Source organism: Pristiophorus japonicus, chromosome 1, assembly GCF_044704955.1.
Source record: "Pristiophorus japonicus isolate sPriJap1 chromosome 1, sPriJap1.hap1, whole genome shotgun sequence".
NCBI classification, from domain to species: domain Eukaryota; kingdom Metazoa; phylum Chordata; class Chondrichthyes; family Pristiophoridae; genus Pristiophorus; species Pristiophorus japonicus.
In genome coordinates this window covers 45,781,642-45,803,715 of record NC_091977.1, presented here as the reverse complement: position 1 = coordinate 45,803,715, position 22,074 = coordinate 45,781,642, and the positions used below count along the sequence as shown (strand labels likewise).

Below are 22,074 nucleotides of genomic sequence, written 5' to 3'. Positions count from 1 at the left end.
TGCATAGATTAGGCTTGCATTCTCATGAGTATAAAATATTACGGGCTGATCTAATTGAGGTGTTTAAGATGATCCAAAGATATACGAACAATGACGGACAAGTAAAGACCATCTGGTCCATTGAACCTGTCCCTCACAATTGCGATACCTTGTGTATCACAACATATACACTCCACCCCACCTGAAACCATGTAGATAAAGAGAAACTATTTCCTGCAGTGGGGGAGTCACGAACAAGAAGCATAACCTGAAAATTAGAGTTAGGCCGTTCTGGTGAAGTCAGGACGCACTTCACACAAGGAGCAGCGGAGATCTGGATCTCCTCCAAAAAGCTGTTGATGCGAGGTCAATTGAACATTTCAAAACTGAGATTGATAGATTTTTGTCAGGCAGGGGTATTAAGAGACATGAAACCAAGAAGGGTAAATGAAATTAAGATTCAGATCAGGCATGATCTAATTGAATGGCAGAACAGGCTCAAGGGACTGAACACCTGTTCGTATGTTGCTAAATGAACAAGTTCAATTGACAGAAAAAGTCTGTATTTAAGGGAGTGCACATATATTCTTAGATCTGTTACATAATAGAGTATAGGTAATGTGCTGCATATCTTGATAAAATAGTACCGATTTTCAAATTACAATATTGCTCCTTTCAGATGTGCCCAGGTGGATAGTTATTTCCCTATAGCAATTAGTGTTGATAATCTTGTTTATTTTCAGAAAAGTACATTCATTTATTTTAGGCACAGTTGTACATTGGGCGTGAAATCCCGGTTTCTTCATCCCGTGGGCGTTCGACTAAAAATAGAGAATGATGCGCACTTATCTTTTGGTCGACCGCTCACCAGAGATTCTGGATTCGAGGCCTCCTCCTCTTGCGCAATGAAGCGCGACAACGTTGGGACGTCCGTAGGAGTCACATGGGTCTGGACACCCAATCACGGTAAAGCATTTTCTCATTCATATTAATAGGAGTTTCGTAAGTCCGAAACTCCTATTACTATGAATGAGAAACACCCTCAAACACCCCAACACTACATAAAAAAAAAAAAAATTCACATAAATACGTTATAGAAATTAAAGTTGATAGAAATGTTTTTGAAAAAAAAAATATTTGCTGATTTTTTTTAAAGTTTTAATTCTGGTGTAAAATAAAATTACCCGAATGGGCAGGGTTTTTAACATAAATATGTATTTTTAAATTTTATTTTTATATGTTTTTGATGTTTTAAAATTCTTACGCTGGTAAAAATAGGCCATGTGCCTGCTTTTACCAGGCGCAAGAGTTTTCGCAGGGCAAGAGATGGGCAAATAGCCCAGTCTCTGCTGTGGGAATGTTCTTCTCCCCAAGATGCGTGCGATCTGTCAAGCCAGAAACTTGACAGATCGGAAAAGCCAGTTTTCGGCACATGTGCATTGAGTGCCGAAAACCGGCTTTTGCGATGCCTTCCCGGGTCCATACTCATTCCGTACAGACCCGGGGAGGCCGGAATTTCAGGGCCATTATGTTTACATAGTGGTTATGGATTGGCATATCCAGCTTTCTTAGTATGACTGCTTGGACTGGGAGCAGGGGTTTGAGGAAGCTTGGTTGGTCTGGTTTTGGGGATCGTTTAAGCCTAATGATGGTGGGTTGGTGGAGGGCAAGGTGGAGATGAGGAAATGTCCTGCATACTAGTTGTCATGTTGGATGGGATTTTTGTCCTTCATCTGTTAGATTGCTGTATTGAGTAGGAGGCAGTTGGTGCTGAGTGACCTCCAAGAACAGCTTCAGCCAGCTTGGTATTTCCCCAGTTCCAGGTGGTGGTTGAACATTGTTTTTGGTTTTATGTCCAACATGCTGAACTTCATCAGAGGTGGGGCCGATGCACCGACCCGCAAGTAGTAGTGACGTGTGGCAGTCTGTTCATTGTGGGTACACCCAGTGGGCACTGTGCTGGCTCCTTTAGGATTGTAATACTGGCCATGGTCCTTGTGGTCTTCCATGCTGCTATCTAAAATGTGGGTGCATGACCAGAATTTGTTTAGGAGGGTGCCCTTTTGGCCAAAGCTCCTCCGATTAGTAGGGAGGAATGAAATTTGTGGAGCTTATGTGGGGTGCGCTATATGCAATAAATGATCGTAGAGAAAGCATTCCCCTGCAAGATTGAATGCCCTCTGTGTCCATAGTTAAACAGTGCTGAGGTGATATAGATCCATGAGGGTCCCCTTGAAGCACATTTGCGTCTTAACATTGGTGTCACCATGTTAAATATGTTTTCATATCAATTACGAGACATTTTTATCCCTTTCAGCCGTTGCCAAACTTTTGCTATGTTTTTACAAAAATTCAGTGAAGATTTAGAGAAAGACATTAATTGCCAGTTATAGGGAAGACCTATTAGAACAAGTTTTTGACTCCTTTTAAGTTGCATTTTTCATTGCTCAATCGGATAGTGAACTGCCCATTGTGGAACTGAGTCATGCAGATCAGAAAGGTGTCTAGCTATATTTATTGTGCTACAGAGGAAAACCATCTAAGAAAACTACTTGGGTATGTGGGGTGAGTTGGCTAAGGTAGATTGACTACTTGGGTACGTGGGGTGAGTTGGCTAAGGTAGATTGGGAAACTACATTAAAAGGTGTGATGGTAGACAAGCATTTACGAATTAATACATAATTTACAACAAATATATATTCCTTTAAGGCACAAAAACCCCACAGAAAAAGTGATCCAACCGTCACTAACAATAGAAGTTAAAAACAATATTAGATCAAAGAAAGAGGCTTATAATGTTGCCCAAAAGAGCAGTAAGCCTGAGGATTGGGAGGATTTTAGAATTCAGCAAAGGATGACCAAGAAATTGATTTAAAAAAAAGGGAAAATTGTATATGAGAGTAAACTAACGAGAGACCTAAAAACAGACTGTAAAAGCTTCGATAGGTATATAAAAAGCAAAAAATTAGAAAAAGTAAATGTTGGGTCCCTTACAGTATGAGACAGGAAATATAGTGGGGAATAAGGAAATTACAGAGAAATTAAACAAATACTTTGTGTCTGTCTTCATGGAAGAAGATGCAAAAAACCTCCTGGAAATAGTGGAGAACCAAGGGTCTAGCGAGAATGAGGAACTGAAATAAACAAATATTACAGCGCGACGTCCAAAATCCAGAGTTTCATAATCCGGAATGTTCCAAAATCCGCGTCCGGAAACCGGAATATGTTCCGAAATATGGACTCGCGGCTTCCAGCCGCCCGACCTCCTGCGGCCCGACCATCCTCCCCCGGCCTTGGCCCGACTGACACTTCCGACAGCCCGACCGACCACACCCACCCCACCCCCCGACCTCTGGCAGCCAGAATTGAACCCCCAACCTCCACGGACTGAACGGCTCCCCGACCTCCGGCGGCCCGACCGACCACCCCCCGGCCTCGGCCCGACTGACCCCTCCTGACCTCTGGCCACCCAACCACCCCCTGCCTCGACCCAACTCCCCCCCCCACCAACCCCGCCCCCCCACCTTGGCCCGACCTCCCCCGGCCTCGGCCCAACCAACCTCCCCTGGCCTCGGCCTGACCTCCCCACCAAACCCAAGATTGATCGTAGGTCTGTTTTGGAAGTGGGTAATGGCAGTCGCTGTATTATCTCCACCTTGTGAGAGTCGGGGGATGATCCCTCTGGAGAAATGGACACTCCTAGAAAGGTGACCCATTCTTTTACTAATTGAGCCTTACAGGGATTCACCTTTAGTCCCGCCTGAGCCAACAATGTCAAAGGTTCGTACAAAAGGGACAGATGCTCTTCCATGCTGTCGGTTGCCAGCAGTAGGTCGTCTGTGTACTGCAGCAAGCAGGTAGGGCGGGAAAAGTCTTTTAAAATTGCAGCCATTCTTTTGTGGAATATCGTGGGGGCATTGTGAAACCCCTGAGGCAGGCATTTCCAGGTGTAGCTCTGGTCCTCAAATGTGAACTAGGATTTGTACTGGTCTTCCCTCTTAACAGGGATACTCCAGAATCCATTGGCGATGTCGAGGGTCGAGAAGTACTTGGAACCAGCAGGAATTTGAGATAATATGGTGGAAGTTTCTCTTACTACTGGTGAGCAGGCTGGTGTTACAGAATTTAACTTTTTGTAATCAATAGTCAGTCACCAGCTGCTATCAGGTTTTTTAACCGGCCATGTTGGTGAATTGGTTGTGAAAGTGCCTGTCCGAAGAACACCCTGCTCGACTAGGGATTTTATGGTGTCTCGGATGTAAGGGTGACTCTCCCTTGGGATAGGGTACTGTTTAGTGAATGAGTGGGGGGGGGGGGGGGGGTCCCTCAATAGATTCTTCGCCTGCCATTTTTCCACAGTCATGCTTGCATGTGGCAAACACCGCTAGGTGTTCCTGAATTAGTTTTGCCACAGCTTCATCTTTGCTCCCTGGAGGGTCATACTCATGGCTTTTTAATAGCAAAAACCGAGTGAGCATATGAAATTTCTATCACTCCTGCTTTATCTCTCACTCCCATCCAAACATAGTCCTGATTATAATCTATCACCATGTCATACTGATCCAACACATCAGTCCCTTCCGTTGGAGGCGGTCATCAACATCGGCGCTAACGTTCAGTGGCCTTCCCTGTATACGCGGTGGTTGTATCACCGTTAAACCCTTTAAGGGTCATACAACCCTTGCCCGCCGCTGCATGGCGTTCAGGGTATGAGATGTGGATGATGGTAATGGCTGAGCCAGTATCGATAAGCATAATCTGCTGCCTGCCCCCTTTTAAGACAACAAGGACTACTGGTCTCCCGCTACCATCACGTCGGAACCCCACTTCCGACCAATCTTTGGGGGTCGATCCTTGAATGGGTCTCTCTAATGAGTGTGCATTGGTGATTGCACCGGTAAATGATTTTGCATCCTCCCTGTGGCAATTTGGGTTTGTATGAGGGTTATCAACTGGTCCAATTGTTGATCTGTCCCAGAGGGCTTGGATTCGTCCTTCTTTAGAAGGGTTACTAACTGAGCCAGTTGTTGTTCCATCCCAGAGGGTTTGGGTTTGTCCCTCTGGAGGTATCTATGCATTGTATCATGGTTCGGTGCCAGTCTGGATCTGCTGCAATCTTTTGCTAAGTGGCTTACCTTCTTACAATTAAAGCACTGTTCCTTAAAGGGGTAGTTTCGAGATCCCTCCACCGTTGACACTGGTTTATTTGCAGTGGGTGGTGACTTCACCTTTAACTGGTCTTTTACCATCTCCCAGATTATTTGTGCGCTGGTCTATATATCTGTCCACTGGTGGGCCTCTTGGCTATGCCCAATGGTTTTAACTAAAGAGTGGAGTTGGGTCAGGAACCTCAATTTAAATTGTTCCTGATTCTTTCCTACTGTAGCATTTGCGGGTGCCTGGTTCTGGGTACATTGATAGATATCGTACAGGCAATTACTGAAGGCTCTAGGGGTCTTTTTTGGGCGCTGCTTGGTCTGATTAAGCAGAGCCACTAAGTTCAAGTTTTGGCCACTTTTGTAACGCCACTTTTTAAAAAAGGAGGGAGAGAGAAAACGGGGAATTATAGACCAGTTAGCCTGACATCAGTAGTGGGGAAATGTTGGAATCAATTATTAAAGATGAAATAGCAGTGCATTTGGAAAGCAGTGACAGGATCGGTCCAAGTCAACATAGATTTCTGAAAGGGAAATCATGCTTGACAAATCTTTTGGAATTTTTTGAGGATGTAACTAGTAGAGTGTACAAGGGCAAACCAGTGGATGTGGTGTATTTGGACTTTCAAAAGGTTTTTGACAAAGTCCCACACAAAAGATTGGTGTGTAAAATTAAAGCACATGGTATTGGGGGTAATGTACAGAAGTGGATAGAGAACTGGTTGGCAGACAGGAAGCAGAGAGTCGGGATAAATGGGTCCTTTTCAGAATGGCAGGCAGTGACTAGTGGGGTGCCACAGGGCTCAGTGCTGGGACCCCAGCTATTTACAATATACATCAATGATTTAGATGAAGGAATTGAGTGTAATATCTCCAAGTTTGCAGATGACACTAAGCTGGGTGGTGGTGTGAGCTGTGAGGAGGACGCTAAGAGGCTGTAGGGTGACTTGGACAGGTTAGGTAAGTGGGAAAATGCATAGCAGATGCAGTATAATGTGGATAAATGTGAGGTTATCCACTTTGGGGGCAAAAACACAAAGGCAGAATATTATCTGAATGGTGGCAGATTAGGAAACGGGGAGGTGCAGCGAGACCTGGGTGTCATGGTACATCAGTCATTGAAAGTTGTCATGCAAGCACAGCAGGCGGTGAAGGTGGCAAATGGTATGTTGGCCTTCATAGCTAGCGGATTTGAGTATAGGAGCAGGGAGGTCTTGCTGCAGTTGTACAGGGACTTGGTGAGGCCTCATCTGGAATATTGTGTTCAGTTTTGGTCTCCTAATCTGAGGAAGGATGTTCTTGCTATTGAAGGAGTGCAGCGAAGGTTCACCAGACTGATTCCCGGGATGGCAGAACTGACATATGAGGAGAGACTTGATCGACTGGGCCTGTATTCACTTAGACGAATGAGAGGGGATCTCATAGAAACATATAAAATTATGATTGGACTGGACAGGTTAGGTGCAGGAAGAATGTTCCTGATGTTGAGAGAGTCCAGAGCCAGGGGTCACAGTCTAAGGATAAGGGGTAAGGCATTTAGGACCGAGATGAGGAGAAACTTCTTCACTCAGAGAGTTGTTGACCTGTGGAATTCTCTTCCGCAGAGAGTTGTTGATGGCAGTTTGTTCAATATATTCAAGAGGGAGTTGGATATGGCCCTTACGGCTAAAGGGATCAAGGGGTATGGAGAGAAAGCAGGAAAGGGGTACTAAGGTGAATGATCAGCCATGATCTTATTGAATGGCGGTGCAGGCTCAAAGGGCCGAATGGCCTACCCCTGCACCTACTTTCTATGTTTCTATGGATCCCTAAATGGTTTAGGATCCAGGTCATGAGTGCATTGGCCGCTGTGCCAGGCTGGAGGACTGCGTCTGGCAGATTATCTTTTAGGGAAGTGGAACAGACCAAGAGGAGGACTCGTGTTCAGTCTCTCTTTTCCAACTCTGGGTGAGTCCTCCTGAAATTTTACCACCTCCTTTTAACTTCCAGTGTGTCGTCTCCATCATTAATGGGCCCCAACTCGTGGCTACACACCGTGGTGTCAGCACCAGATATGGGCCGTGAGTCAGTATGGTTACTTGTGATGTGACCATGCATATTACATCGTAAAGAAGTGGTTACTAGGGCTACGATTGGCTCTTGTGTTTCCAAGGTATCCCATCCTACACCACCACTCTGGGGATTATACTGACTTCCTTCCTCATCCCAATCTATCTCCCCCTTGTCCCCTTCTGCTGTCTCTGTTATGGCTCCCCGTGTTACTGCGGATACCAGGGCCTTCTGCTCCTCTAACTTACTTTTTCGCCTCGCTATTTCTAGTTGGCACTGGGAGTGATCTGCTTCCCTATGTGGCCTCTTAATTACTTCCCTTAATGCGCCCCTAGCATCTTCTACCTCTTGCTGAGGCCCCAAGTTTTCCAATTTATATTTTTTTAACTCTAATTTGTTTTCATTTGCTTCAACGACGGCTGCTGTGGCATTTAAATTTGAGAGGTTTTGTTGTAGCAATGAAGCTGCCTGTTCGGCCCCTCTTTCTAATTGCCTATTATTGTGGTTTAATTGACCAATTTCTTGTCTTAAATGCTGTATTTCTCCCCCTTTTAACTGCTTCATAAGTTGGAGGCCTTCTTACTTTTGTTGTTTTATACCTTGAATCTCTTTTTCTTTTAGATGAATCTCTTTTATTTGCAATTCTTTTAAATCCTGTATCTCTTTTGCCCTTTTTCTTTCACACTCTGAATCTCTTTTACGTAGTTCTTTTAAATCTTGGATCACTTTGGCGTTCTGCCTCATTCATTTCTCATCTCTCCGGGCATAATAACATGCGCTGAATGCCAAGAGACCGTTTGCCCATTTTGGCCTTGGCTCTCCCTGATCTACTTTCTCCTGGATAAAAGGATGCATGATGGCCCTTACGGAGGTATGGTGCCTGTGCCTGTAACTCTTCTATGTCCGTTATGGATACCGTTTTGGACAACTTCTCCTGATAAACTATCTCAACATTTCTTTTTGTTGGCTTTCTGTTCATGACCGATCCCTTCATCCTGTATCTTTTGAATTTAACTACTGGTGGGTCCCCACTTAAACAGCTCCAACTGTCGAGATGACTGCTCCTTAAGACTCAACTCTCCCGATCCGTTTAACCGTTTATAGTTTATACTTCGCAACATAGATTAGAATCGCAACTCCCGAAATTTCCAATTGTTCAAAAGAATCATCAAAAACTGTCTCACCAGATCCCGGACAAGCCTCCAATTTATAAGATTTCTAAATGTCTGGCATTAAATTGACAGTGAGACTGATTCTTTTAAAACAATTTGGAATAGTTTATGAAATACGCACACATGCACATCTATCGTCAGTCGTCAGCTATCCTTTGGATCGACTTAGTTACAACAGATACAATGATGTTGCAATAAAAACGGTATACTTTACTTGCCTCTGGCAAAGCACACGGCCTGCTTCTTTGTCTATAGAGTGAGGTCCTGCTTTTGCCATGTGCTAAGGAGAAGAGAGAGAGCAATCTTTGGCTTGAGTTTTTATATCTCTTAAGGCCATTGTTTCTCAAGAAGCCTCAGGATTGGATCTTGGTTCCAGGGCCATTCCTGATTGGCTTCTCCTCATACATGCGTCTGTCTGGAAGGCCAGCGCCACTCCTTGACTAGTTTAATGACTTTCCAGTTAACACCTTTGTTCCTTTAAGCTCTGTCCAGCGAGAAGACAATGTACAAACAGAACATGCTGGAAGTCTGTGAGCTTCCATTTTGTTTCAACACTGCAGCCTTTCCATATAATCTACACTTTTAGCATTTATAGATATACAGAATCAATTTTGTAATTATTAAACACTTTTATTCTTACAGTGCACTACAAATGTTTGGATATTATGGAAATCAAGGGTTACGGGGATAGCGCAGGGAAATGGAATTGAGGTAGATGATCAGCCACGATCTTATTGAATGGCAGAGTGGGCTCGAGAGATCGAATGGCCTACTCCTGCTCCTATTTCTTTCTTAAATGATGTCCCATGTGGGGTAGTCAAACTGCAGCCCTGTCCTAAGGTGCTGCTAGCACTACTCTTGATCTGGCAGCTGTAAGCTACAAGAAAAAGTCCAGAGGGACTTGTCTATCAATTTAATAATTTTTCTTTCTTACTTCCCTGTGGGGAAACATTCAGCCTTTGCAACTCAGCATTTCCCACTGATACACAACTGAGATTGGGAACTCACCGCATGTGAAATGTCAGACACTGCACCAGTAGCATGGCACTACCTTTAACTTAAAGCATAGATTAGAAGCAAAAACTTCAAAGGTTCTGTTGGAAACTATGCATATTTTTATGCTTTATATTCAGTTAAAACCTTCAACCATACCAAAGATGTGAAAAAGGCTGATGACATTTTAAGGAAACGGATTAAAGATGGAGATTCTCAAGCAACTTTCCTACTGGGACAACTCTATTTTGAAGAGGTGAGGTAATAGTTCATATATAGCAATAAAGAAGCTGTGAGACTATCAGTGATTTCTGGAGTTAAAATCATTAAAAAAAATCTGTGTTGTTTTTCTTGTTACACACCATATTTTGCATCATAATCTTGATTTTTGTCATCAGTTTATTGCAGTGAGTAACACATTAATATGGGTATATATTGAAAAAGACTTATTCCTGGCTACCTTTCCTTCAAGAAGAATATTTTAAGCAGAGCCGGCAAAGGGCTTAATTTCTACTTCGATTTGAGTATAAGTACATCCATGATCGGCAGCCACATTATCAGATATTTTCTGATTGGTACTGGTAACGTCTCTAACTAATTTTACAATACGTCAGTACACATTTGGTTGTAAATTAGAATTCCATTAAGGAGTTGGTCTCCTTCTTTGTGCTGGGCCTGCATCCTCTTTATTTTCTCTGATATTCTTTTCTTGTTGGATCCCTCACCCCAGCAAGGCTATACAAGAAAGCAGAGAAGATGGTTTGCTGCCAGCCATCTTTCCAGTATCCTTCTTGGCCAAACATGTGAAATCAACCTGATTTTAAAACTACCCATTTGCTTGGTTTTAACTACCCAGTAGCTCCTACCATTGTAAAATCGGCAGAGTGAAGAATTGAATCGGCATCCTACTGCTCAGTGCCTCTGTACATTGGTACTACATTGCACTGCTCTTTTCAAAGTCATTTGGTAATATTGGACACTTGGGGCTAAACTTTCACCTTCATTTTCGGCGGGTTTCTCGGCGGAACAGCTGTTTTTGGGAGAGAAACCGCCCGGCGAAAGTTTCCCCCTTAGTTTTTTTAATGGTATAGCCCAAATCTCAAAATACCCACCGGGAGCAAACCACTGACGTGCACGGCCGAGAAAATCGGCAGGGCATAAGTTTGGCCTCAACGGAAGTCCGTCCAGATCGCCAAGAGAAGAACCGCCCTGTGAAAGCTGCTTAAACAGGGTGGTAGGTGAGTACTCTGCAAAGAAAGGTAAGCTAAAGGTTCTTTTTTTTTTAATTGTAAAATGGTGATTAGCTTTAAGACTGTCTTGGGAATGTTTTTTAACTTTTTATTTTTCTTCAGTGAAATTTAAAAAAAAGATTTCCCCCCTCCCTAGGCCCAACCACAGTCTCGGACTAAATTTTTAAAAACATTTTAAGAACCGCCCGTTACACTTCGTTTCCCCTTTAACCGCCGAGAATACTAGTGCAAGGTAGAAAGAGGGATGAGGTCCTGCAGACAGACTTTAGGGAGCTAGGAGAGAGATTAAAAAGCAGGACCTCCAAGGTAATAATCTCTGGATTACTCCCAGTGCCACGAGCTAGTGAGCACAGAAATAGGATAGAGCAGATGAATACGTGGCTGGAGAGATGGTGCAGGCGGGAGGGCTTTAGTTTCCTGAGGCATTGGGACCGCTTCTGGGGGAGGTGGGACTTTTACAAGCCGGACGGGTTGCACCTCAACAGAGCCGGGACCAATATCTTCGCGGAGGGGTTTGCTAGTGCTGTTAGGGAGGGTTTAAACTAGCTTGGCAGGAGGATGGGAACCTAAAAATAGATTCAGTAGGGAGGGGAATAAAGCTGAAATTAGAAAGCAAAAATAAAGAAAGTGAGTTTGAAGGAGAGAGGAAACAAGTAGGAAAAAAGGTTAAAAAAAAAAAATTTAAAGGCACTTTGTCTAAATACATGTTACATTCGTAATAAAATAGATAAGTTGTCAGCACGGCTAGATGCAAATGGGTATGATCTGGTAGCCATAACAGAGACGTGGTTGCAAGGAAACCAGGACTGGGAATTAAATATTCAGGGGTATTTGGCAATCAGAATAACAGACAGAAAAGAAAAGGAGGTGGTGTAGCTCTATTAATAAAGGATGGAATCACCGCAATAGTGGGAAACGATATTGGCTCAAATGATCAGGATGTTGAAACAGTTTGGGTGGAGATAAGGAATAATAAGGGGAAAAAGTCACTGGCGGGCGTAGTCTATAGGCCCCCTAACAGTAGCAACTCTGTTGGTCGGAGTATAAACCAAGAAATAGTGGGGGCTTGTAAAAAGAGAACAGCAATAATCATGGGTAATTTTAACCTCCATATTGATTGGACAATTCAAATTGGTCAGGGGAGCCTTGAGGAAGAGTTCATAGAGAGCATAAGGGAACAGGTTCCTTGAGCAGCATGTAACGGAACCAAGCCAGGGGCAGGCTATCTTAGATCTGGTCTGGTGTAATGTGACAGGTTAAATAAGCAATCTCCTAGTAAAGGATCCCCTTGGAATGAGTGATCATAGCATGGTTGAATTACAAATTCAGATGGAGGGCGAGAAAGTTGGATCTCAAACCAGCGTACTAAGCTTAAATAAAGGAGACTACAAAGGTATGAGGGCAGAGTTGGCAAAAGTGGACTGGGTAAATAGATTAAAGTGTAGGCCGGTTGATGAACAGTGGCGTACATTTAAGGAGATATTTCATAACTCTCGAAAAAAAAATTCCAGTGAGGAGAGGAAAGGGTGTAAAAGAAAAGATAGCTGACCATGGCTAACTAAAGAAATAAAGGATGATATCCAATTTAAAAACGAGGGCATACAAAGTGGCCAAAACTAGTGGAAGGACAGAAGATTAGGAAGCTTTTAAAAGCCATCAAAGAATGACTAAAAAAATGATTAAGAAAGGGAAGATAGACTATGAAAGTAAACTAACACGAAATATAAAAACAGCAAAAGTTTCTATAGGTATATAAAAAGGAAAAGAGTGGCTAAAGTAAATATTGGTGCCTTAGAGGACAAGACCAGGGAATTAGTAATGGGGAATATGGAGATGGCAGAAGCTCTGAACAAATATTTTATATCAATATTTTATAGAGGACACTAACAATGGGCCCAAGTTTCGGGCTGCGCCGTTTTCGGGCCACAAAGTGCGGCTAAAAAAAACTTACAGATTCTCCGGCTCCCTGCAGGTCGTTTGCAGCTCGGCGCGGCACAGCACGAGCTGTAGGAGGTGGAGCTAGGTCCCTGCACTGAAAACAGTGCCGGGACCTCTGCACATGCGCGCTACAGTGGCTCCAGGCGCCCAAAACTGGCCGAATAGCCTCACTGGGGCTGCGTGCATAAGGCTCCTCCCACGCCCAGCTCCTGCTTCCTCCCGACCCGACACCCACTTCCCCCCCCACCGGACCGGACCCCCCGGACTGGACCCGACCCGTGCTCCCCCCCCCCCGACCCGAACCTCCCTCCCTCCCTCCCACCACCCCCCCCCCGACCCGACCCCTGCTCCCGACACCCCCTCACCCGGACCGGACCTGACCCAACCTGACCTCCCTCCCCCCGCCCCCGACCCGACCCGACCCGATCCGTCCCGCGCTCCCGACCCCGACCCGCGCTCCCGACCCGACCCAACGCCACCTACCTATAAATCTGGTGCTGGGGACGTGCCCTGCCCGAAGTCTTGGGCCCGGCCCGTTCAACCTCCCCCCTCCACTTCTCCTTCTCCCCCCCCCTTCTCCTTTCCCCCCTCTCCTTTCCCCCCCTCTCCTTTCCCCCCCTTCTCCTTTCCCCCCCTTCTCCTTCCCCCCCTCTCCCCTTCCCCTTCTCCTCTCCCCCCCTTCCCCTTCTCTCCCCCCTTCCCCTTCTCCTCTCCCCCCCCCTTCCCCTTCTCCTCTCCCCCCCTTCCCCTTCTCCTCTCCCCCCCTTCCCCTTCTCCTCTCCCCTTCTCCTCTCCCCCCCCTTCCCCTTCTCCTCTCCTCCCCCTTCCCCTTCTCCTCTCCCCCCCCTTCCCCTTCTCCTCTCCCCCCTTCCCCTTCTCCTCTCCCCCCCTTCCCCTTCTCCTCTCCTCCCCTTCCCCTTCTCCTCTCCTCCCCTTCCCCTTCTCCTCTCCTCCCCTTCCCCTCTCCCCCCTCTTCCCCTTCCCCTCTCCCCTTCTCCTCTCCCCCCCTTCCCCTTCTCCTCTCCTCCCCCTTCCCCTTCTCCCCTTCCCCTTCTCCTCTCCCCCCTCTTCCCCTTCCCCTTCCCCTCTCCCCCTTCTCATCCCCCCCTCCCCTTCTCATCCCCCCCCTTGCCCCTTCTCCTCCCTCCCTTTCCCCTTCTCCTCCCCTCTTTCCTTTCCCCTCTCCCCTTCCCCTTCTCATCCCCCCTCCCCTTCTCATCCCCCCCCTTGCCCCTTCTCCTCCCCCCCTTGCCCCTTCTCCTCCCCCCTTCTCCTCCCCCCTCCCCTTCTCCTCCCCCCTCCCCTTCTCCTTCCCCTTCTCCTCCCCCCCTTCCCCTCTCCCTTCCCCTTCCCCTTCTCCTCCCCCTTTCCCCTTCTCCCCCCCTTCCCCTCTCCCTTCCCCTTCCCCTCCCCCTTCCCCTCTCCCCTTTCCCCTTCTCCTCCCCCCTTCCCCTTCTCCTCCCCCCCTTCTCCTCCCCTTCTCCCCCCCTTCTCCCCTCCTCCCCTCTCTCCCCCCCTTCTCTCCTCCCTCCCCCTTCTCTCCCCCCACCCTCTCTGCCTCCCTCCCTCCCCTCCCCCTGCCCCCCCTCTCTCCCTCTACCCCCCTCCTCTCACTGTCAGAAACACAGACACTGACAGAGAGTGAGAGACACACACAGACAGACAGACAGACAGAGAGATAGAGACACTGACAGAGACACACTGTGTCTGGGGGGGCATCCCAGCACGCTGTTGGAGGGCTCCTGGTGCTGCAGTTGGTAAGTAGAAAATGTTTTATTTATTGATTTTAAAAAAAAATTATTTCTTATTAATTTTTTTTGATTGATTTATTGGTTGATTTATTGATGTTTTTATCATTTATTATTGATGATGGCTCTTTATTTGTAAAACTGAAGTGTTTAATGTTTGTAAACTTCCCTTTAAACCCCCCCCCACTCCCCATTCCCTACGCCTGATTTGTAACCTACGCCTGATTTTCTAAAGTGTAGACAAGGTTTTTTCGAGCGTACAAAAATCTTCACTTACTCCATTCTAAGTTAGTTTGGAGTAAGTTTTCACTGCCGAAACTTTGAAAACAGGCGTAAGTGGCTGGACACGCCCCCTTTTGAAAAAAAAAATTCTGTTCCAAAGTGAAACTGTTCTAACTGACTAGAACTGGAGCAAACTAAATGCTGACAATTTGAATTTATAAGATACTCCATTCTACACCAGTTGTTCCAAAAAATCAGGAGCAACTGAGGCCGAAACTTGGGCCCAATATCCCAACAGTGGATAGTCAAGGGACTATAGGGGGAGCGGTTAACACAATCATAATCACTAAGGAGGTGGTACGCAGTAAGATAATGGGACTAAAGGCAGATAAATCCCCTGGACTGATGGCTTTCATCCTAGGGTCTTAAGAGAAGTAGCGGCAGGGATTGTGGATGCATTGGTTGTAATTTACTAAAATTCCCTGGATTCTGGGGAGGTCCCAGCAGATTGGAAAATTGCAAATGTAACGCCCCTATTTAAAAAAGGAGGCAGACAAAAAGCAGGAAACTATAGACCAGTTAGCCTAACATCTGTGGTTGGGAAAATATTGGAGTCCATTATTAAAGAAGCAGTAGCAGGACATTTGGAAAAGCATAATTGGGTCAGGCAGAGTCAGCATGGATTTATGAAGGGGAAGTCATGTTTGACAAATTTGCTGGAATTCTTTGAGGATGTAACGAACAGGGTGCATAAAGGGAACGAATAGATGTGGTATATTTGGACTTCCAGAAGGCATTTGACAAGGTGCCACATAAAAGGTTACTGCACAAGATAAAAGTTCACGGGGTTGGGGGTAATATATTAGCATGGATAGAGGATTGGCTAACTAACGAACAGAGTCGTGATAAATGGTTTATTCTTGGGTTGGCAATCAGTAACTAGTGGGGTGCTGCAGGGATCAGTGCTGGAACCCCAACTATTTACAATCTATATTAACGACGTGGAAGAAAGGACCAAGTGTAACGTAGCCAAATTTGCTGATGATACAAAGATGGGAGGAAAAGCAAGGATACAAAAAATCTACAAAAGGACCTAGACAGGCTAAGTGAGTAGGCAAAAATTTGGCAGATGGAGTATAATGTTGGAAAGTGTGAGGTTATGCACTTTTGCAGAAAAAAAATCAAAGAGAAAGTTATTATTTAAATGGAGAAAAATTGCAAAGTGCTGCAGTACAGTAGGACCTGGGGTACTTGTGCATGAAACACAAAGATTAGTATGCAGGTGCAGCAAGTGATCAGGAAGGCAAATGGAATCTTGGCCTTTATTGCAAAGGGGATGGAGCATATAAGCAGGGAAGTTTTGCTACAGTTATACATTGGTGAGGCCTGGAATACTGCATGCAGTTTTGGTTTCCATATTTATAAAAGTATATACTTACTTTTGGAGGCAGTTCAGAGAAGGTTCACTAGGTTAATTCCGGGGATGAGGGGGTTGACTTATGAGGAAAGGTTGAGGAGGTTGGGTTGGGCATCTACTCATTGGAATTCAGAAGAATGAAAGGTGATCTTATCAAAACGTATAAGATTATGAGAGGGCTTGACAAGGTGGATGCAGAGAGGATGTTTCCACTGATAGGGGAGACTAGAACTAGAGGGCATAATCTTAGAATAAGTGGCTACCCATTTAAAACTGAGATGAGAAATTTCTTCTCTCAGAGGGTTGTAAATCTGTGGAATTTGCTGCCTCAGAGAGCTGTGGAAGCTGGGACATCGAATAAATTTAAGACAGAGATAGACAGTTTCTTAACCGATAAGGGAATAAGAGGTTGTGGAGAGCGGGCAGGGAAATGGACCCGAGTCCATGATCGGATCAGCCATTATCGTGTTAAATGGCGGAGCAGGCTCAAGGGGCCGTATGGCTCCAATTTCTTATGTTCTTAAGATCCATTTTCTCGCCGGTCAATTATTTTTAACTTAATTATGGAAAATTTTGCCAGCTGCCTGTGGGCAGGATGCAAAACCTAAGAGCGGCTTGAGACTTGAGGCTTGATATCTGGGAGCAGGATCTGGGTCTGGCCCAAGGCGCTGGGATGGGTTGAAGTTTGTAGACTGGGTCAGAAGTTAAGTATGACAACCAGTTAATGCGAATGATTCCATGGGGCAATGAAATTGATGTTCACATGGTTATCACAGTCAGGTCTCAGAAAACCTTCGCACTGGCTTCAGCTAATGGCTCAATTAGATCCCAGTAAACAGGACTTCAGCATTGGCTTCAGAGACAGAAGGATGGACTCAGTGCTTTTAATAATACAATTTTTAAAAAGTATGATCTGTCTCTATCCCTCATCTCCATCTGCATAGTATCTATCTGAATTTGTGGCACAGAATATATATATATAGGCACATGTTGGGACTGGGGCGGGCTCTGAGAAAAATGCCGGAGAGAGGGGGATCGTTGAAAGAAAAACAGAAGCTTCCGGTTCCAGATTAATGCGCAGTACGCTTCTACACAGCTTCCAGTTGTTGGCAGCAGTCATATCAAGAAAAGCAGTGGTCCTAATACCGACCCCTGGGGAACACCACTCTATACCTTCCTCCAGTCCGAATAACAAACATTCACCACTACTCTGTTCCCTGACACTTAGCCAATTTTATTTTCTTGTTGCCACTGGCCCTTTTATTCCACGGGCTTCAACGTTGCTGGCAGGCCTATTAAGTGGCACATTATCAAACTACTTTTGGAAGTCCATGTACATCATATCAACCACATTGCCCTCATCAACCCTCTCTGTTACCTCTTCAAAGAACTCACTCAGCTTTTGATAGGTCCTACATGGCAATTCTGGTCCCGAAAATAAAAGCCCAAGTTGTTATATATGCAGACTATAGATATACTCTCTATGTAGTCACTGTATAGTTGCATAAGATGGAGACTTGTTACCTGATGTACTATCAATAAGGTTTACACTGTGTATATACTATGCTGGCACCACTAGAGGGTGCAACTAGTGGAGACGGGGTTTCCTGCCCCTGTGGCAGAGGCTGTCCACCAGAGGGCACTGCAGTGGGAGACCCGACGGTCACTGTGCAGGGCCCCGTATAAAAGGCTGCCCACCATGCTTGTGCCTCACTCTGGAGTTACAAATAAAGGACCAAGATCACTACAGTTTGAGGACAACACATTGCCTCGTGGAGTCATTCATAAGTGCATTACAGATATAACAGGGGATCCAGGGCAAATGGATGTTTTTGTGACTGGAAGATGTTTCCAGTGGGGTTCCACAGGGCTCAGTGCTAGTTCCCTTGCATTTTGTGGTATATAGCAATGATTTAGACTTGAATGTAGGGGGTATGATTAAGAAGTTTGCAGATGACACTAAAATCGGCTGTGTGGTTGATAATGATGAAGAAAGCTGCGGACTGCAGGAAGATATCAATCAACTGGTCGGGTGGGCAGAACAATGGCAAATGGAATTTAATTCGGAGGTGTGAGAGGTAATGCATTTAGGGAGGGCTAACAAGGAAAGGAAATACACATTAAATGGCAGGACACTGAGAAGTGTAGAGGAACAAAGAGACCTTGGAGTGCATGCCCATGATTTCTGAAAGTAGCAGGTCAGGTAGATAAGGTGGTTAAGAAGGCATACGGAATGCTTGCCTTTATTAGCCGAGACATAGAATATAAGAGCAGGGGGGGTTATGTTTGAACTGTATAAAACATTGGTTAGGCCACAGCTGGAGTACTGCGTGCAGGTCTGGTCACCGCATTACAGGAAGGACGTGACTGCACTGGAGAGGAGATTTACGAGGATGTTGCTGGAGTGGAGAATCTTAGCTATGAGGATAGATTGGACAGGCTGGATTTGTTTTCCTTGGAACAGAGGAGGTTGAGGGGTGACCTCATTGAGATGTATAAAATTATGAGGGGCCTAAATATAGTGGAGAGAAAGGGCTTATTTCTCTTAGCAGAGGGGTCAACAACCCGGGGGCATAAATTTAAAGTAATTGGTAGAAGGTCTACAGGGGAATTGAGGGGAAATTTCCTCACCCAGAGGGTTGTGGAGTCTGGAACTCACTGCCTGAAAGGGTGGTAGAGGCAGAAACCCTCACCACATTTAAAAAGTACTTGGATGGGCACTTAAAGTGCCGTAACCTGCAGGGTTATGGACCTTTGAGCTGGAAAGTGGGATTAGGCTGGATAGCCTCTTGTTGGCCGGCATGGACACGATGGGCCGAAATGGCCTCCTTCCGTGCTGTAAACATCTATGATTCTATGAATTTACTTAACATTGAAACATAGAAAATAGGAGCAGTAGTAGGCCATTCCGCCCTTTGAGTCTGCACCGCTATTCAATATGATCATGGCTGATCCTCTATCTCAAACACCATATTCCCATTTTTTCCCCATACCCCTTAATGTCTTTCGTTTCTAGAAATCTATCTGTCTCCCTCTTAAATATATTCAGTCACTTGGCCGCCACAACCTTTTGTGGTAGAGAATTCCACAGGTTCACCACCCTCAGTGAAAAAGTTTCTCCTCATCTCGGTCCTAAATTTCCTACCCCGTATCCTGTGGGAAGGGACTGTGACCCCTTGTTCTAGACTTCCCAGCCAGGGAAACATCCTCCCCGCATCCAGTCTATCCAATCCAGTCAGAATTTTATACGTTTCAATGAGATCCCCTCTTATTCTTCTAAACTCTAGAGAATACAGGCCTCGTCGACCCAATCTCTCCTCATATAACAGTCCTGTGATTTGCCTAAATATGATTTGCCTTTAACAGATCCGTGCTGGCTTTCTTTAATTAATCCACACTTCTCCAAGTGACTGTAAATTTTGTCCCGTATTATCGTTTCTAAAAGCTTCCCCGCTCCGAGGTTAAACTGACTGGCCTATAGTTGCTCGTTTTATCCTTGCACCCTTTTTTGAACAAGGGTGTACATTTGCAATTCTTCAGTCCTCTGGCACCACACCTGTTTCTAAGGATGTTTGGAAGATTATGGCCAGTACCTCTGCAATTTCCACCTTTACTTCCCTCAGCATCAGTAGAATGCATTCCATCCGGTCCTGGTGACTTACCTACTTTAAGTACAGCCAGCCTTTCTAGTACCTCCTCTTTATCAATTTTTTATCCATTCCAATTACCTCTTCTTTCACTGTGACTTTGGCAGCATCTTTGGTAAAGACAGATGGAAAGTACTCATTTAGTACCTCTGCCATGCCCTCTGCCTCCATGCGTAGGTCTCCATTTTGGTCCCTAATCTGCACTACCCCTCTTGCTACCCGTTTACTATTTATATGCCTGCAGAAGAATTTTGGATTCCCTTTTACGTTGGCTGCCAATCTATTCTTATACTCTCTCTTTGCCCTGTTTATTTACTTTTTCACTTCCCCTCTGAACTTTCTATATTCAGCCTGGTTCTCACTTGTATTCTCAAGCTGACATCTGTCATATGCCCCCTTTTCCTGATTCATATTACTCTATCTCTTTCGTCATCTGGGGAGCTCTGACTTTAGTTGCCTTTTCCCTCTCATGGGAATGTACCTCAACTGTACCTGAACCATTTCCTCTTTGAAGGCAGCACATTGTTTGATTATAGTTTTGCCTGCCAATTTTTGATTCCAATTTATCCAGGCCAGATCCATTCTCAACCCACTGAAATTGGCCTTCTTCCAATTAAGTATTTTTACTCTAGATTGCTCACTGTCCTTTTCCATAGCTAATCTAAACCTTATGATACTGCAGCTCACCAACCTTATTTACGTTGCTTCGTGCATTTACACACATACACTGTAAACCATCTTCAACTGTCTTGTATTCTCTCTTAGTCTAACCCCACCTAATACCTTACTATTTCTTACTCTAGTGGTATCTGTCTATCCCAATCCTTTGTGCACCTTGTTTCTCCTTTCTAATTCTACATCCTGGTGCCCATCCCCCTGCCAAATTATTTTCTTCTTCTGAGGCAGTCCCTCGGGAGTCGAGGATGACTTGCTTCCACATTAATATGAGTTCTCAGGTGACTGATGAATCCAATGCGGGACCTACAGTCTCTGCCACAGGTGGGGTACACAGTGGTTGAAGGGATGGGTGGGTGGGGTGCTTGGGTTGTCGTGCGCTCATTCAGCTGTTTGCACTTGGCATCTGCTTGCTCCCGTCGAAGAGACCCAAGGTGTTCAGGTCCGCAACCAATGTCCTCGGGGGAGTGTTTGCTAGTGCTCTTGGGGAGGAGTTATACTAATATTGCAGAGGAATGGGAACCTATGCAGGGAGACAGAGGGAAGTAGAATGGGGGCAGAAGCAAAAGATAGAAAGAAGAAAAGTAAAAGTGGAGGGCAGAGAAACCTAAGGCAAATAGCAAAAAGGGCCACATTACAGCAAAATTCTAAAGGGGCAAAGTGTGTTAGAAAGACAAGCCTGAAGGCTCTGTGCCTCAATGCGAGGAGTATTCGGAATAAGGTGGACGAATTAACTGCGCAGATAGCAGTTAACGGGCATGATTTAATTGGCATCACGGAGACATGGCTCCAGGGTGACCAAGGCTGGGAACTCAACATCCAGGGGTATTCAACATTTAGGAAGGATAGACAGAAAGGAAAAGGAGGCGGGGTGGCATTGCTGGTTAAAGAGGAAATTAATGCAATAGTAAGAAAGGACATTAGCTTGGATGATGTGGAATCGGTATGGGTGGAGCTATGGAATACCAAGGGGCAGAAAACGCTAGTGGGAGTTGTGTACAGACCACCAAACAGTAGTAGTGAGGTTGGGGACAGCATCAAACAAGAAATTAGGGGCGCATGCAATAAAGGTACAGCAGTTATCATGGGTGACATTAATCTACATATTGATTGGGCTAACCAAACTGGTAGCAATGCGGTGGAGGAAGATTTCCTGGAGTGTATTAGGGATGGTTTTCTAGACCAATATGTCGAGGAACCAACTAGGGAGCTGGCCATCCTAGACTGGGTGATGTGTAATGAGAAAGACTAATTTGCAATCTTGTGCGAGGCCCCTTGGGGAAGAGTGACCATAACATGGTAGAATTCTTTATTAAGATGGAGAGTGACACAGATAATTCAGAAGCTAGGATCCTGAACTTGAGGAAAGGTAACTTTGATGGTTTGAGGCATGAATTGGCTAGAATAGACTGGCAAATGATACTTAAAGGGTTGACGGTTGGTAGGCAATTGCAAACATTTATAGATCACATGAATGAACTTCAGCAATTGTACATCCCTGTCTGGAGTAAAAATAAAACAGGGAAAGTGGCTCAACTGTTGCTAACAAGGGAAATTAAGGATAGTGTTAAATCCAAGGAAGAGGCATATAAATTGGCCAGAAAAAGCAACAAACCTGAGGACTGGGAGAAATTTAGAATTCAGCAGAGGAGGACAAAGTGTTTAATTAAGAGGGGGGAAATAGAGTACGAGAAGAAGCTTGCCGGGAACATAAAAACTGACTGCAAAAGCTTCTATAGATATGTGAAGAGAAAAAGATTAGTGAAGACAAACGTAGGTCCCTTGCAGTCGGATTCAGGTGAATTTATAATGGGGAACAAAGAAATGG

At 45.2% G+C, this 22,074-nt stretch overlaps 1 protein-coding gene and 1 long non-coding RNA gene across 5 annotated transcripts in view; one reads left to right on the top strand and one right to left on the bottom strand.

Annotated features, from left to right (window-relative positions):
• The window catches only part of LOC139263258 (uncharacterized), a 36,189-nt gene extending 35,310 nt beyond the window's left edge, over nt 1-879 (bottom strand). Inside the window, exon 1 of the long non-coding RNA XR_011593075.1 lies at nt 825-879. This is a non-coding gene — a long non-coding RNA (uncharacterized lncRNA). The remainder of the gene's footprint in view (nt 1-824) is intronic.
• Nucleotides 1-22,074, top strand: part of lrp2bp (LRP2 binding protein) — a 121,307-nt gene that overhangs the window by 21,356 nt on the left and 77,877 nt on the right. For all 4 annotated transcript variants that reach the window (XM_070879028.1, XM_070879018.1, XM_070879040.1 and 1 more), the window contains exon 3: nt 9,490-9,605. In XM_070879028.1, coding sequence (XP_070735129.1) covers nt 9,490-9,605 — 116 coding nt within the window. The remainder of the gene's footprint in view (nt 1-9,489; nt 9,606-22,074) is intronic.